The sequence below is a fragment of the Nycticebus coucang genome, chromosome 11, assembly GCF_027406575.1.
Source record: "Nycticebus coucang isolate mNycCou1 chromosome 11, mNycCou1.pri, whole genome shotgun sequence".
Lineage (NCBI taxonomy): Eukaryota > Metazoa > Chordata > Mammalia > Primates > Lorisidae > Nycticebus > Nycticebus coucang.
Window position 1 is genome coordinate 75,241,988 of NC_069790.1, and position 18,204 is coordinate 75,260,191.

The 18,204-nt window shown below is 37.7% G+C and overlaps 1 protein-coding gene across 1 annotated transcript in view; it reads right to left on the reverse strand.

Annotated features, from left to right (window-relative positions):
• The window catches only part of RELN (reelin), a 533,405-nt gene that overhangs the window by 30,338 nt on the left and 484,863 nt on the right, over positions 1–18,204 (reverse strand). The window contains exons 49-52 of the mRNA XM_053609340.1: positions 13,072–13,265; positions 9,431–9,687; positions 2,742–2,896; positions 898–1,112 (exon numbers count right to left, since the gene is read on the reverse strand). Coding sequence (XP_053465315.1) covers positions 898–1,112; positions 2,742–2,896; positions 9,431–9,687; positions 13,072–13,265 — 821 coding nt within the window. The remainder of the gene's footprint in view (positions 1–897; positions 1,113–2,741; positions 2,897–9,430; positions 9,688–13,071; positions 13,266–18,204) is intronic.

Sequence of the window (18,204 nt, forward strand, 5' to 3'; positions counted from 1 at the left end):
GGTGCCCTACCCGCTGAGCCTGTCGTTTTCTTTAATGTATCTCTTTTTCTAATTTTACAGTAAAGGGAAACCTTTTGGAATTGCCTTCTATTAACATATCCATAGACTTTCCAGAGCATGGTTTAATCACTTCTGCTCACCACTACTCCAGGCTCACTACTTTTGACTGTGGGAGCAAAACATAATGCTTTTTTTTAGTTTGTTCATGTCTGTTTGTTTTAGACAGGGTCTTACTTTATTGCCCCAGCTACAGCACAGTACCCTCAGGCTCCCCGGCAGCTCAAGCAATACCAAAGTAGCTAAGACCACAGGTGACCGCCACCACATCTGGCTACTTTCTCTACTTTTTTTGTAGAGGTGGGATCTCACTTTTGCTCAGGCTGGTCTTGAGCTCCTGACCTCAAGTGATCCTCCTGCCTCACCTCCCAGAGTGCAAGGATTACAGGTGGGAGCCAGCATGCCTCGCCTCTAATACATTCGTAAGAGAAAAATGAACCCCACAAGCTGCACTTGTATAATAGCATGATGAGTCAGGACTTGTTCCTGGCTCTATCTGTCACCACTAATAAGGAATAACGTGGAAAGTACATGGGGTCTACAGTCTACAAGGTTTCACCTGGCTCTAAGGCCATCACTATTGCTCTGTTCCCAGTTGAAGATAGTGGAGTATGGAAAACGAAAGAGCCTGCCCGGGCTCATTTTGCCAAGTCTGAGTATTACAACTTGAGGTCTCCTGAAGTGAGCTCATTATGGAAATTACCAATTAGAGAACCGTTAAGAGTTAGGGAGGAAGAGAGCACTTTCCATACATTTCCATGTAATTTCAGGCTTGACAACAGTGTCCCTTACCAACTTCTGGATGCCCAGAACCAGGTTTTCTATTAATTTTTCACTTACTTTCCCACTAAGCTTTCAGGAAGTGGGTAGGTGATCCTTTTCCACCCTTTAGTTGGAAAGAAAACAGATGGCTGAGAAACGCTTCCAGAGCATTTTGGGTCAGCAGGTAAGCACTGAGGGACCAGATAATTCCAGCTCACACCGAAGTCAGTAGAATACTGCACATGAATTTGATTCTGGGCAATTTTTTCAGATACTTTACATCCAACCGAGATCTAATAAACAGAAAAGCAAGATCACCAAGGTATTAACACCACATTACACGTTTTTGCTATAACGACTTGGAAGAATGAAAGCTACTGATCACTCGTTATACGCTACACTGCATTTGCCTGACTTTTCAGATTCATTATTTGTTCTGCTGATAGACAGGGGAAGTCAACACGGTTGCCCCAGGTGACAAACTGTAGAAAGTGCCAGATCGATTGTGCAGAGGGGTTGGAGAGAAGCTGAACGCTGTGCTTCTGCCATGCTGGCAGATTGCCTTGGAAGGCTTGGGCCCACTCTTACAAACTGTTTGTTGTGTTAATGGTCTGGCACTTCTATTTGGCAGAACACTTAACCAAGAAGAACTGCTAACAGCTTTAGCATTTTTACTATTTTCTCCTATAATTTATGACTCAATAAATCACAAGTACAAGTAAGATGCAATGGAGTGATAACAGAAGGCACCTTTAACAATGTACAGCACCCTCGACCGATGGAGATAAAGGTAACCATGACATTTGTTGCTAATACAGTGGGATTTAGGAAGGCAGAATAAATTGGCTGACAGAAAATACTGGCCATAATGCTGGCCATGCCTTTGTTTTCTGTAATTTTCTTTCTCTGGAAACATCCAAATGCTTTAGTTAAAAAACCAACCAACCAAACAACAACAACAAAAGAAAAAAACAGGAGAAATGACCATTATAGCTTTAATCTTCTCTTGAAACCATTTGCTTAAGTCATGTGATGATTTAACTCTGGGAGTTGAAGTCTGGATCCTACCCAAATATTGTCAATACTTTATCAGTTTTTTTTTTAAATTTTTTTTTTTTTTTAAAGAGGTGTCATTCTGCTGTCCGTGCTAGAGTTCACTGGGATGATCATAGCTCACTTTAACCTCAAACTTTTCAAGTGATCCTCCTGCCTTAGCCTCCCAAGTAGCTAAGACTACAGGTGGGTAGCACCATGCCCTGCTAATTTTTAAATTTTTTTGTAGATAGAGTCTTGCTATGTTGTCCAGGCTGGTCTCTAACTCCTAGTCTCAAGTGACTCACCTCAGCCTCCCAAAGTGTTGGGATTACAGGCATGAGCCATTGTACCTAGCCTTTAACAATATTTAATCTTGAGCAGAAACACATTTATTCTTTTTAGAGACACAGTCACACTTTATTGCCCTGGGTAGAGTGCCGTGGCGTCACACAGCTCACAGCAACCTCCAGCTCTTGAGCTTAGGCAATTCTCCTGCCTCAGACTCCCAAGTAGCTGGGACTACAGGCGCCCGCCACAACACCCGGCTATTTTTTGTTGCAGTTTGGCCAGGGCTGGGTTTGAACCAGCCATCCTCGGTATATGGGGCTGGCGCCCTACCCACTGAGCCACAGGCGCCACCCAACACATTTATTCTTATAAGAAAGTTTTACCTTGAAATAGTTCAGGAAAAAAATCATTTTAATCATTAAGTAATATACAGCTGAGTTGTATATTGCCTTTATATTACATTTTATTTTTCAACATATACGTTAAGTTAATGAACTATTAGATGATCTTCGATTTGTTGTACTGCAAATAAAATGTTTTTGATTTGTTAGAGTGCTAATGCGTGGTTATTTACATAATTGAGACTGTAACATTTTTACCTTGAATTGCATAATCCAGCCTTCAGTGGGAGTCAGGTCATGAGTCACCGCATATACCTCTCGCCCGTCATGACTGCCACAGATCATAACACCATCAGGAGAGTCACAGAATCTTTCTACTGTGCAATCGTCATGGAATAGCCAGTGCTCATTCACTTAAACAAAATCCAAAAATCTTATGCAAAATTTATGATAAAAATACCTGAAGCAAGAGCTTAGAATTATTTTAAATAGAAATATCTCATAATATTTTACATACAATCCATACACAAAACACTATTGTAAACCCATTGTTTTAGGAACATGAATATTAGGGGAATTGAGATATTCCTACTTGTCTGATATTAATTAGTACACACACAATTGTAGATATTAGCCTACACTTACAAAAAAAGAGTGTGTGCTGTATGTATTATAAGTGAAAAATCAAAGGGAAATGGATATCTAACTTTTGACAGAGTTAACTTTTTAGGAAGCTTCTAAAGAAGAAAGAATTATTAGTAACATGACGGGAAAGAGAATTAAGTACTTGCCAAATTCTCATAGTGTTATCTGGATAATTAAAAAGCTTGTAATGAAATTTGTTATAGCTTTACCAGGGGATAATTGATGTATAAAAATTTACACATTGTACAATGAACACTATTTCGATGGTAGGCTACAGCTGTGACTCAAGCCTTACAAAAGTGATCCATGTAACCCAAACCATTTATAATCTCTTAATACTTTGAAAAAAAAATCTGAAGTAATATTTAACCTTGTACATTTTTAAAGTGAGGTATAATTAAGCTGCAGTGAACTGCATAAATCTTTGTTTAATTAAGTTTTTACAGCTGCAGGTATTAATCATCCAAAACATTTCTATCATCCCAGAAGAAAAGAGAGTAACATGAAGGGACACAGAAAAGGTACGATTAATAACATAATGATTAAATTTAGATCAAACTTTCTGACAGTCAAAGCAACAGGAAAAACATAATGTTACCTGCATTATTTGATAGAAACAAAAATGATGTTTTTTGGTGTGATTGTTCTTTTCAATAAAACAAGCTTTTACTAGCAAAAAATATATATACATCTTGATGAGTTTGGACGCATGCATAACATCCATGATACTATCACTGCAACCAAGATACATCCATCACCTCCAAAAATTTCCTTATGCTCTTTTGTGTGTGTGGCTTAGTTTTTGATTTTTTTTCTTTCTTTTGGTAAGAACATCTAACATGATTCATATCTTCTTAATATATTTTAACACACAATACCATATTGTTCACTCTAGATAGTAGCTCTCTAGAAATTAATCATCCTATATAACAAAAACTTCATACCCATTGGAAAATGATTCCCTTCTCTCCCTTCCCCAGATCCTGGTAACGATCCTATTTAATGATATAAACAAATGATTTTTGAGGTTAAGTAATAGCTCAAGAAAATTAAGCCTTCCTGGAAAAAAAAAAAGGAAAAAAGAATAAGACTTTTCATTGTGCAATTTGTTATAAAGACTAGTTTTAAGTCCTGAATGTGAAGCCATACTTAATTTGGCAAGAAGTACCATAAAGACATTATTTTTATTTATTTATTTTTTATTGTTGGAGATTCATTGAGGGTACAATAAGCCAGGTTACACTGTGTAAAGACATTATTTAAGAAAATAGAATGATCTCTAACAGAATACTGTAATGTTCTTAATATTTGATTATTTGGGTATGGATATTTAAGTATTCTGGATATACATCTTTTAAAATAAATCTTGACTCCTTTTCTAAACCTGATAAACAGTTATGCTTTGAGGAAATGTACTCAATTATTAAAAATTATTGGAGGAATAGATTTGGAAGAATCTAAAAAACTTAAGCAGCAAGACTGTAAATTGACTGGTGCAGGGACCGTTCTAAACATTGAGCCTCTGTCTGTCTCTCTGACACACATTTACACACCTCCTCATAATTCCTTTTCTCTTCTGGAAGAGATGAATTTATATCACAATTTTATCCCAGAAAAGTTAGAAATTAAACTCATAATATTTGTTTTTTTTTTTTTTTGCAGTTTTTGGCCAGGGGTGAGTTTGAACCCACCACCTCTGGCATATGGGGCCGGCACCCTACTCCGTTGAGCCACAGGCGCCGCCCATATTTGTTGCTTTTAATTTATGATACAATTTGATTTTATACACCCTGCTTTTCTCTAAAAGTTTCCTGGTTAGCCCCTACATGAATCTGGAGATGAACAGGTGCAGCGGGAGGCTTGGTGACACTGTGCAAGCAGCAGAGTTGATGACCTTAGAGGATCAAGAGAAGAGACCAGTTTCACTGTAAGTCAGCCCATATTTCTGATTTTTGTCTGAGCATAACATGTGCCTGTATAACAACAAGCAACTTTTCTCTGGATTCAAATAGCACCTGTGATACCAGTATCTGTGTTTTCACTCCTTGGGATTCGGAGTCACATCTAATCCTACATCGCAGATACGGGACTCAAGAGTTAAAGTGCACAGAAATTTTAATTCCAATAGATTACACTGGGCCAAATCGGTAGCCTTTATATATACACCAACAATAGTCAAGCTGAAAAAACAGTTAAGGAACTCTATTCCATTGACAGTAGTGCCAAAGAAGATGAAATATTTGGGAGTTTATCTAACAAAGGACGTGAAAGATCTCTATAAAGAGAACTATGAAACTTGAAGAAAAGAAATAGCTGAAAACATTAACAATGGAAAAACATACCATGCTCATGGCTGGGAAGAATCAACATTGTTAAAATGTCCATATTACCCAAAGCAACATACAATTTTAATGCAATCCCTATTAATGCTCCACTGTCATACTTTAAAGATCTTGAAAAAATAATACTTCATTTTATATGGAATCAGAAAAAACCTCAAATAGCCAAGACATTACTCAGAAACAAAAACAAAGCAGGAGGAATCATGCTACTGGACCTCAGACTATACTATAAATTGATAGTGATCAAAACAGCATGGTACTGGCACAAAAACAGAGAGGTAGATGTCTGGAACAGAATAGAGAACCAAGAGATGAACCCAGCTACTTACTGTTATTTGATCTTTGACAAGCCAGTTAAAAACATTCAGTGGGGAAAAGATTCCCTATTTAACAAATGGTGCTGGGTGAACTGGTTGGTGACCTGTAGAAGACTGAAACTGGACCCACACCTTTCACCATTAACTAAGATAGACTCTCACTGGATTAAAGATTTAAACTTAAGACATGAAACTATAAAAATACTAGAAGAGAGTGTAGGGAAAACTCTTGAAGAAATGGGTCTGGGCGAGTATTTTATGAGGAGGACCCACCGGGCAATTGAAGCAGCTTCAAAAATACACTACTGGGACCTGATCAAACTTAAAAGCTTCTGCACAGCCACGAACACAGTAAGTAAAGCAAGCAGACAGCCCTCAGAATGGGAGGAGATATTTGCAGGTTATGTCTCCGACAAAGATTTAATAACCAGAATCCACAGATAACTCAAATGTATTAGCAAGAAAAGAACAAGCAATCCCATTGCAGGCTGGGCAAGGGACTTGAAGAGAAACTTCTCTGAGGAAGACAGGCGCACGGCCTACAGACATATGAAAAAATGCTCATCATCCTTAATCATCAGAGAAATGCAAAGCAAAACCACTTTGAGATATCATCTAACTCCAGTAAGATTAGCCCATATCACAAAATCCCAAGACCAGAGATGTTGGCATGGATGTGGAGAAAAGAGAACACTTCTACACTGCTGGTGGAATGCAAATTAATACATTCCTTTTGGAAAGATGTTTGGAGAACACTTAGAGATCTAAAAATAGATCTTCCATTCAATCCTATATTTCCTCTACTAGGTATATACCCAGAAGACCAAAAATCACATTATAACAAAGATATTTGTACCAGAATGTTTATTGCAGCCCAATTCATAATTGCTAAGTCATGGAAAAAGCCCAAGTGCCCATGGATCCACAAATGGATTAATAAATTGTGGTATATGTACACCATGGAATACTACGCAGTCTTAAAGAAAGATGGAGACTTTACCTCTTTCATGTTTACATGGATGGAGCTGGAACATATTCTTCTTAGTAAAGTATCTCAAGAATAGAAGAAAAAGTATCCAATGTACTCAGCCCTACTATGAAACTAATGTATGGCTTTTATGAAAGCTATATCCCAGTTATAACCTAAGAATATGGGGAAGGGGGAGAGGAAGGGGAGGGAGGGGGGAAGGATGGGTAGAGGGAGGGTGATTGGTGGGATTACACCTATGGTGCATCTTACAAGGGTACACGTGAAACTTAGTAAATGTAGAGTATAAATGTCTTAACACAATAACTAAGAAAATGCCAGGAAGGCTATGTTAACCAGTGTGATGATAATATGTCAAATGGTCTATAAAACCAGTGTATTGTGCCCCATGATCGCATTAATGTACAGAGCTATGATTTAATAATAATAATAATAATAATAAAAAGAATACTCTGGGCCTTTTCATTCTGGGGTCCATATTTCATTTTATGCTAGAACTGTGCAGTCCTGAGGAAAGGCTTAAGTTAATCAACTTACTTAGCAGTCTCTCCTTGCAGTATCAAAAATTACTTCTACAAGTGTGTGTTGCAGTTTCTAGTAATACCATTTTTTTTTAATTGTTTGGGATTCATTGAGAGTACAAAGAATTAGGTTACACTGATGGCATTTGTAAAGTCCTTCTTATAATTGTGTCCTGCCCCTAAGAGGTGTGCCATACACTGTGACTCCCCAATCCCCTCTCCCGCTTCCTCATTCCCCTACCCCCACACCATGTATTAGGTCATCTACTGCCTTCACATTAGAATTGAGTACATTGGATTCCTGCTTCTCCATTCTTTTTTTTTTTTTTTTTTTAATTGCTGGGGATTCATTGAGGGTACAATAAGCCAGGTTACACTGATTGTATTTGTTAGGTAAAGTCCCTCTTGCAATCGGGTCTTGCCCCCAAAAGGTGTGGCACACACCAAGACCCCACCCCCTCCCTCCTTCCCTCTCTCTGCTCTTCCTTTCCCCTGCTTCTCCATTCTTGATAACACCATTTTTTTTTTGTCAGAAAGAGATTTTTCTTTTTATTTATTTATTTTTATTAAATCATAGCTGTGTACATTGATATAATCATGGGATAACACCATTTTTGAAAGACAGAGAGGAGGCAGAAAATCTGTTCCTTCATTGTATATCATCAGTTAAGCCTAAAGTAAAAATCAGTGTTTTAGATACTTGAAAAACTAGTCTGTGTTTGCTTTTATTCATGCAGAAGCAGTATTATTTAATTGTAAACTCACTTATATAACCACTACACAGGATGAGTAGTGGTTATAAATAAATGGGTAATTCAGCAAAGTTCTGAGTCAGATCTATAACTTTAATAACTTTAAGAGAATAAGACGACTTTGTAGAGGTGAAGTACATTTTGAGTTTTTTCTACTTACAAGGTATTTTTTTAAACAAGGGTGCTTTAAAATAAGTATTTACAGTTACCTCACTGTGATATAAGTATTTACAGTTACCTCACCTGATATACTAATAAGTAAATTAATGAAATTAAAGTAATATTAAAATAATAAGGTAAATTTTTATGAAATATTGCATAGCTGTTAAAATTTTATTTTCAAAGATAATAATATGGAATAATGGTAAGAATTTAATTCTAAATGAAAAATCAGGCTACAAAGATATATAATTTAAGATAATTTTATCAAAAATATGTTTATGTAAATGCATACAAAAAAGGGACTCTAAGAATATATACCAAAATACTAACAATGGTCATCCCCTGAGTGATTTTTACTTTAATCCTCAAGATTTTCTGTATTTTCTCAATTTCACACTTTGCACAGGTATTCATTTTATAATAAAAGTATTTAAAATTATTAAAATTCCTCAAATTTCAATTTCCCCCCAGCATACGCCATCCTACTGGAAAGTTGTTATCAGTCTTATTAGTGTTAAATTATCCAAATGTTCTTTTCTGTGCAAGGTGCTGGGGCTGAGTTGGGTGTGTCTGAATCTACATCATCTCTCTCTGTACTCTTTGGATACCGTGTGGATATGACATACAGAGTTCAGTATCACTGGCTTATGTGAAGACATCATGTTTTATAACCAAATATGTGGCATGACAAAGATACCACTTTAAAAAAAAGGGGACCAGGATAGTGTTATAAAATGAAAAGACATTAACAATGAGAATGGCATAAAGGGGCCCTTCCTGGTTCACCAGCATCACCAAATACTCCTACTAGAATGAAGGGTAACAAGCAAGACCTGGGACACGATCTGAAACATGTGTCCGACCTGTCCCCACACAAAACATCTATCTTTGGATGTTAAAACAAATGACTGGGAAATGGTGGCTTTCTAGCCAAAGTAAAAAACAGGATACACAGAGATGAAAGTTTTGGCAGAAAAGTATTCTGAGAATAAAGTTGTAGAATGGTATCTATTAAAACACACTAGCTGGCTCGAATGAAAGACAAGATTTAGTTACAAGGTCAACCCAGAAGGTTGCGAGGAACCAAAGGATAATACTACTTTCCCTATTTCTACACTGTTTGAACATCTGAAAAGTGTCCACATTTCACTTTTCTGAAAAGACTACAATCCAAACGGCATTTCCAGGGGATTTTTATTTAGCCTGAGTGCAAAATGTACCTGAAGTTTTGTCCTCTATAAGCATGTCGAAGGCAATTCTCCCAACAGGGCCGGCGTCGGCTGGGGAGCGCTCGTGCTGGGGCACAGGGGCGCTGCTGAAGGTGTCCAGCATGACAGTCCTCTGGTCAGCAGAGCCCGAGATGAGGACATTGTCTATGGCCCAGTCATTCTGATCCAGGCCGTCGTGTCTCGGCTGCCACCAGCGGAAGCGAGTAGCCATCTCTTTAGCATCAGGAGGGAGAAGGATGTTTACAAATCTATAAGAATATGACGGGATGGGAGGTGGAGAAAAAAAACCCTTGTCAACTATCTCACGCCATATCTTATGAAATCTTAGTAGTAACTAAACTGGGCAAACAGAATGCAAATAAATTCAAGCACCCTGGAACTATCTGCATGCTCTGTCCTTAGGATGGCCGTAGAAAGGCTCCATAGTTTTCTGCATACCTGCAGTACCTCAGGCCTAGAAGAGTACACGCACGATGGTAGACATCAGCCAAGTCTGACTTTTCTCCTACCACCTAGGGATTGGTTTCATCTGTGTCCTCCCCTTGACACTTTTTCATTCTAGTCCCATGAGTGTCAGCAATTGGCTTAGAATATGTACACTGGATTGTGACAAGATGTTTGGGCTCTCTGTCCCAGGACAACAGGTGTGTTATCCATGTTGGGGTGCAGACATTGACTTTGTTTACTTGTATGTTTTGTTGAAAACATTACAGTAAGAAATGTTGTAATGCTTACAGGCCCAGCATGCTATCCTGGACTCAGTCACCAAGGACAGACATGGAAAAGTGGCTACATGCTCCAATGTGAACCATAATAAATTAGAAACATGGTCTAAAATTCTCCTTAATCACAATGATACATTAAAACCCAGAAATGTACCAAGGGCTTTTGAATGTATATTCACAACCCATGAGGCCTGTTGGGGAAAATAATTTTTTCAGGTTTATTATCCTCTGCATAAAGTATTTTTCTTTTATTATTATTTTTTAAAAATCTATGTTACTTTTAATTTCAAGGGTTATGGGGACTAACCAAGATTCATTTGAACTTAGGATGCTTCTAGTTGTATTTCTAACACTTGGTTTAAACAGTGCGCTTTTTTTGGGTGATACTTACCATTTTGTGCACCCCTTGGACCATGACAGCTTAATGGATCTTTAGGGAAGGAAAGTGTGGACTAGAAAGTGTGACCCATAGGCCCTCACCTGTGTGAGTCTGCCAGCTAGGAGACCATCATCCTTTAGGCAGAACCCTTTTCCAAAGTTCATTTTCTCATGCATCTCAATTTTGAAGTTCATCTGCATCTGTATTTTTTTTGTATGCTCACCTTGAGAGATCTTCCTAAAATTTTACCTCCATTGACTTGGCATGTTTAATTAACATTTAAAAATGAATCTCATAGTACCAGAAATCTATCAGTTTCTGGAGGGATGCACAATAACACTTCTTCACCCCATGCAATGATCTTTTACCTGTATTTTCTCTTCCTTATTCCTAATTTAGGTTTTTTTTCTCTGATAAATACTGAACCACATTTTAAAAACCTTTGGAGTGGAATTTCATCCAACGCTTCTTGAAAGTCTAAATAAATTATGAGCACTGTTCCTTAGTCAATTTGTTTCTCCTTCAGAGAACCAAAGTAGATCAGAGAGTTCTGCTCTTACCCTACAGAGACACAACTTCCTTTTCCATGTTGTTATGCTGCTTAAGTGTTTAAAAACTCAGACCCGAGAGTCCTCCTCCATAAAGACCAAGGAAACAGCTTACCTGGCTTGTCTGCTATCTCCTACTGCTAGGTGAGCACATTTTTAATGCAAGTGCAGGATTTAAAATTTTTGCTTGGGGCAGAGATGGCTGGTATTTACTCAACTGCTGTTCTCCTTCCTTCCTTCCTTTTTTTTTTTTTTTTTTTGTAGAGACAGAGTCTCACTTTATGGCCCTCGGTAGAGTGCCGTGGCCTCACACAGCTCACAGCAACCTCCAACTCCTGGGCTTAAGCGATTCTCTTGCCTCAGCCTCCCAAGTAGCTGGGACGACAGGCGCCCGCCACAACGCCCAGCTATTTTTTGGTTTTGCAGTTTGGCCGGGGCCGGGTTTGAACCCGCCACCCCTGGTATATGGGGCCAGCGCCTTACCGACTGAGCCACAGGCGCCGCCTTTTTTTTTTTTTTAATGGAGGTGACTAGTTACCCAGAATAAAGATATGCCCAGCCTTCCTTGCATCTGGGTGTGGCTAGGTGATTGGATCCTGGCTAATGGAATGTGAATGGAAGTCTGTGCACCTGTCAGAAAGTGTCCTTACAGAGAGACAGCACACCCTTCCTGCCCCATCTTCCTTCTACTGCCTAAAATTTGGGGAAGCTAGCTGCCCGTTTTGATCTTGAGACTCAAGTCACATGTTGAGTTCAGCAGAACAATAAGACAGGAGGAAGCTGGGTCACTGGTACTTGCAGAGCCACCTCGGCAGTCCTGGGCTACTTTTTGTGAGACTTAATTTACATCAGAGAGAGGGAATAACTTTTATTTTGGGTTTTCTGTCATGTGTAGTTGAATCTATTCTTAACTGATATATTACATTTAAATGATCATTTATCAGATTCTTTTTTATTTTATTTTTTGAGACAGAGTCTTACCCTGGGGGTTGAGTACCATGGCGTCATAGCTCACAGCAACCTCAAACTCTTGGGCTTAAGAAAAGATCCCCCTGTCTCAGCCTTCCGAGTAGCTGTGACTACTTGTGCCCACCTGGCTAGTTTTTCTGTTTTTAGTAGAGACAGGGTCTTATTCTTGCTTAGTCTGGTCTTGATCTCCTGTGGTCAAGCAATCCACCCGCCTTGGCCTCTAAGAGTGCTGGGATTACAGGTATGAGCCACTGCACCTCGTCCAGATTCTTTTTATTTTGTTCAATTTTTCAGCCTGCCACCTGGCTGGTCGTGCACTAAGGAATTATTTCTATTTCTTGATTGGGCCGTCTTTCTTCTATTTTCTCCTCTTCTCTCTAGCCTCCAGTCCCTCTTGCCCTTCTCTCCTGCTTCTCTTTTCTTACCCTCCTCCTCCCTCTTCTCTTCTACTTTAATGAATATACCCCCCTTTTTTTTAAAACAACCTCTATCACATTTCTAATTGGTCATAGTAATTGTTCTTAGCCCCTCAAGAATATATATATATATTTTTAGTGACCCTTACACTACATCTATTTTTAAAATAGTCTTAGGTTTTTTTAAGGATGTTTACATTTCCTCATGTTTGTTTCTGAGTCTAAAATTCTCTAAAACTGAGCGGACACTCTATAAACAAATACATACTGGTTTTTATTCTCATTTCCCCAAAATGTTGTTGAAATTAATTACCACATATTCATTAATTTCTATGGGGTTTCACACCAGGTTTATTCCCTGTTGGCACTGTGGTAGCATGTTTCATCTTACTTTGGGATATAAAAACTATTTATTCTTAAAATAAAAATCCAAACCAGTTATTTACCCAGCACAGAAACCTTCCTTCATGTCAGCCCCAGAGCCATCCTGTACTAAGTTCAAGGTCTCCTTTAGTCCCCTATTTAATTGCTAGCAGGCCTTACAATGCATATGTGCTCAACCTACTAGCTATCAGCAATAAAAAAGGATACAAACCCAGGTTTACTGTACTGGTCATAGAAAATTTCCATTAGCAAGTTCCAAGTGATGCCTCCATTGACAGAATATTCCAGGAGAACACCTTGGTTACGGTTGTTTGGTGTGATGAGACATCCGTACATGAAGTAAAACTGGATAAACTCAGCATTAGTAAGGTTTAGATCCACAGTGACTAACAATCGACTACAACCCTAAGGAAAAGAAGCAGAATGAAAAAAAAACAAAAAGCAGTGATAAGGAATCTTGTTCGCAGATTATAGATTTTCCTTGGCTTTCATTCTTTTAAGTTTCACTTGTAATACAGTGACATGATATCGCACTGAATTTCTTATCATCTCTCTTACTATGCTACCTCCCAGCATGGTGCCCCATACATAATCGTTACCTAGATGTTTGCTGAAGTTTGGAATTTCAGGATTCAGTGGGCCATGTGCTCTAAGACCATTGTCTATTTTTGTTTAACAAGCAAGATTTGGGCTGAAATTGAAGTAATTGTTCTATGCTTTTATTAAGCTATTTCTAGTTTTTCATAGGCATTTATTAAAATTTTTAAAAGGCATCAACTATTAATATGATAACATGTTGAGATGACCATTTTATTTATGAAATTTTAAAATGGCTACTTCTGAAAATTTCATTAACTTTACAATTAGAGATAATAGTTGTAATTTTTTTTCCATTTGATAAAACCCCATTTTATTACTTTTTTATTTTTTTATTGTTAAATCATAGCTATGTACATTAGTTCAATCAAGGGGTACAATGTGCTGGTTATGCTCATCAAACTGTTCAATGTAGCCTTCATGGCATTTTCTTAGTTATTGTATGCAGACATTTGTATTCTGCCTGCCTGTACCCATTCTAAGATGCACCGTATGTGTGGCCCCACCCATTACCCTCCCTCCACCCTAACCTCCCCCTTCCCTTCCCCTTCTATGGCTCTTTCCCCATAGTCTTGTGCTATAGTTGGGTTGAAGCCTTCATGTGAAAGCTATAATTTAGCTTCATAGTAGGGCTGAGTACATTGGATACTTTTTCTTCCATTCCTGAGATACTCTGCTAAGAAGAATATGTTCCGCTGACAATGTTGCCATCCATGTAAACATGAAACAGTTAAAGTCTCCATCTTTCTTTAAGGCTGCATAATATTCCATGGTATACATGTACCACAATTTGCTAGTCCATTCGTGGGTCAATGGGCACTTGGGCTTCTTCCATGACTTAGCAATTATGAATTGGGCTGCAATAAACATTCTGGTACAGATGTCTTTGTTATATTGTGATTTTTGGTCTTCTGGGTAAAAACCTAGTAAAGGAATTATAGGATCGAATGGCAGGTCTATTTTTAGGTCTCTAAGTATTCTCCAAACATCCTTCCAGAAGGAATGTATTAGTGTGCATTCCCACCAGCAGTGTAGAAGTGTGCCCTTTTCTCCACATCCACGCCAACATCTCTGGTTTTGGGATTTTGTTATGTGGGCTACTCTTACTGGGGTTAGGTGATATCTCAAAGTAGTTTTGATCTGTATTTCTCTGATGATTAGGATGATGAGCTTTTTTTCATGTGTTTGTAGATCATGCTTCTGTCTTCTTTAGAGACATTTCTCTTCAAGTCTCTTGCCCACCCTGAGATGGGATCACGTGTTCTTTTCTTGCTAATACATTTGAGTTCTCTGTGGATTCTGGTTATTAGACCTTTATCGGAGGTATAACCTGCAAATATTTTCTCCCATTCTGAGGAATGTCTGCTTGCTTTACTTACTATGTTCTTGGCTGTGCAGAAGCTTTTTAGTTTGATCAGGTCGCAGTAGTGTATTTTTGATACTGCTTCAATTGCCTGGGGAGTCCTCCTCATAAAATATTCACCCAGGCTGATTCCTTCAAGAGTTTTCCCTGCACTTTCTTCCAGTATTTTTATAGTTTCATGTCTTAAGTTTAAATCTTTTATCCAGTGAGAGTCTATCTTAGTTAATGGTGAAAGGTGTGGATCCAGTTTCAGTCTTCTACAGGTCGCCAGTCAGTTAACCCAGCACCATTTGTTAAATAGGGAATCTTTTCCCCACTGAATGTTTTTAATTGGCTTGTCAAAGATCTAATAATGGTAAGTAGCTGGATTCATCTCTTGGTTCTCTATTCTGTTCCAGACACCTACTTCTCTGTTTTTGTGCCAGTACCATGCTGTTTTGATCACCATCAATTTATAGTACAGTCTCAGGTCTAGTAGCATGATTCCTCCTGCTGTGTTTTTATTTCTGAGTAATGTTTTGGCTATTAGAGGTTTTTTCTGATTCCATATAAAACGAAGTATTATTTTTTCAAGATCTTTAAAATATGACAATGGAGCTTTAATAGGAATTGCATTAAAATTACATATTGCTTTGGGTAGTATAGACATTTTAACAATGTTGATTCTTCCCAGCCACGAGCATGGTATGTTTTTCCATTTGTTAACATCTTCAGCTATTTCTTTTCTTAAAGTTTCATAGTTCTCTTTGTAGAGATCTTTCACATCCTTTGATAGGTATACTCCCAAATATTTCATCTTTGGCACTACTGTGAAAGGAATAGAGTCTTTGACTGTTTTTTCAGCTTGGTTATTGTTGGTATATATAAAGGCTACAGATTTATGGGTGTTGATTTTGTAGCCTGAGACAATGCTGTATTCCTCCATCACTTCAAAAAGTTTTGTAGTAGAATCCCTAGTGTTTCCCAGATGTACGATCATATCATCTGTGAAGAGTGAAAGTTTGATCTGTTCTGACCCTATGTGGATACCCTTGATCACCTTTTCTTCCCTAATTGCAATGGCTAAAACTTCCATTACAATGTTAAAGAGCAATGGAGACAATGGGCAACCTTGCCTGGTTCCTGATCTAAGTGGAAATGGTTTCAATTTAACTCCATTCAATACGATATTGGCTGTGGGTTTGCGGTAGATGGCCTCTATTAGTTTAAGAACTGTCCCTTCTATACCAATTTTCTTAAGTGTTCTGATCACGAAGCGTTGCTGGATATTATCAAAAGCTTTTTCTGCATGAATCGAAAGAATCATGTGTTCCTTATTTTTTAGTTTGTTTATGCGCTGAATTACATTTATAGATTTACATATATTGAACCAGCCTTGAGACCCTGGGATAAATCCCACTTGGTCATGGTGTATAATTTTTTTGATGTGCTGTTGGATTCTGTTTGTTGGGATCTTATTGAGTATTTTAGCATCAATATTCATTAGTGATATTGGTCTATAATTTTCTTTTCTTGTTGGGTCTTTCCCTGGTTTGGGGATCAAGGTGATGTTTGCTTTGTAGAATGTGTTGGGTAATATTCCTTCTTTTTCTATATTTTGGAAAAGGTTCAGTAATATAGGTACTAGTTCTTCTTTAAAGGTTTGGTAGAATTCTGACGTAAAGCCATCTGGTTCTGGGCTTTTCTTTTTAGGGAGATTTTGTATAGTTGATGCTATTTCAAAACTTGATATAGGCCTGTTCAACATTTCCACTTCATTCTGGCTAAGTCTTGGTAGGTGGCGTTCTTCCAGGTATTGGTTGATTTCTTTCAGATTTTCATATTTCTGAGAGTGGAGTTTCTTGTAGTATTTGTTAAGTATTTTTTGAATTTCTGAGGGGTTTGTTGTTATTTCATCATTACCATTTCTGATTGATGAAATTAGAGATTTTACTCTTTTTTTCCTGGTTAGGTTGGCCAAAGGTTTACCTATTTTATTGATCTTTTAAAAAAAAAAAAAACAACTCTTGGATTTATTGATCTGTGTATAATCCTTTTGTTTTCAATTTCATTTAATTCTGCTCTGATTTTGGTTATTTCTTTTATTCTGCTTGGTTTGGGGTTGGAGTGTTCTTCCTTCTCCAGTTGCTTGAGATGTCCCACTAAGTTATTAACTTCCTCTCTTTCCGTTTTCTTGGAGGAAGACTGCAGTGCTATAAATTTCCCTCTTAGGATTGCCTTTGCAGTATCCCAGAGGTTCTGGTAATTCGTGTCTTTATTGTTATTTTGTTCCAAAAATTTGGTGATTTCCTTTTTAATCTTGTCTATAACCCATCTATCCTTCAGCATAAGGTTATTTAGCTTCCATGTTTTTGTATGGGTATGCAGGTTCCTGTTGTTATTGAGTTCAACTTTTATTCCATGATGGTCTGAGAAGATGCAAGGAATAATTCCTATTTTTTTAAATTTGCTGAGGTTAGATTTGTGGCCTAGGATGTGGTCGATTTTGGAGTATGTTCCGTGGGCTGATGAGAAGAATGTGTATTCAGTTTTGTTGGGATGAAATGTTCTGTAGATGTCTGTTAAGTCCTGATGTTGAATGGTTAAGTTTAAATCTAAAATTTCTTTGCTTAGCTTCTTTTGGAGGATCTATCCACCACTGCTAAAGGGGTGTTAAAAATCTCCAACTACTATGAAACTGGAGGAATTCAAGTTGCTCATGTCTGTTAGAGTTTCTCTTATAAATTGAGGTACATTCTGGTTGGGTGCATAAATATTAATAATTGAAATCTCATCATATTGAGTATTACCTTTAACAAATATGAAGTGTCCATCCTTATCCTTCCTTATTTCGGTTGGTTAAAAGCCTATTGCATCTGCGAATAGGATTGCAACGCTTGCTTTTTTCTGCTTTCTATTTTTCCTGGAGTATAGATGACCATCCCTTCACCTTGAATCTATATTTGTCTTTTAATGTAAGATGGGATTCTTGTATGCAGCAGATATCTGGCTTGAGTCAGCCAACCTGTTCCTCTTTAGAGGACAATTTAAACTATTCACATTAATTGAGAATATTGATAAGCCTTTAGAGAGTCCAGTGGACATTTTTAATCCTTTTGCAACTGTGGAATAGTTGTAATCTTTTAATTTAAACTTTTATAGTAGATTTTAATGGCATCTATGTTAATTTATGTTGATGGTAGATACTTTTTAGTTGAACACATGTGGAAAGCCAGGCTACTTACAGCTCTATCTAAGCTTATAAGGGGATCTGAACACTATACTCTCAGTCAGTACTGGTGATCATACCAATCCTTGTGTGCTGTATGTTGTCCTGTTACTCTTGGAATAAAATGGTTATTGTAAATAATACCCTAAGGTAGGGTATGCTGGGGAAATAGAAAG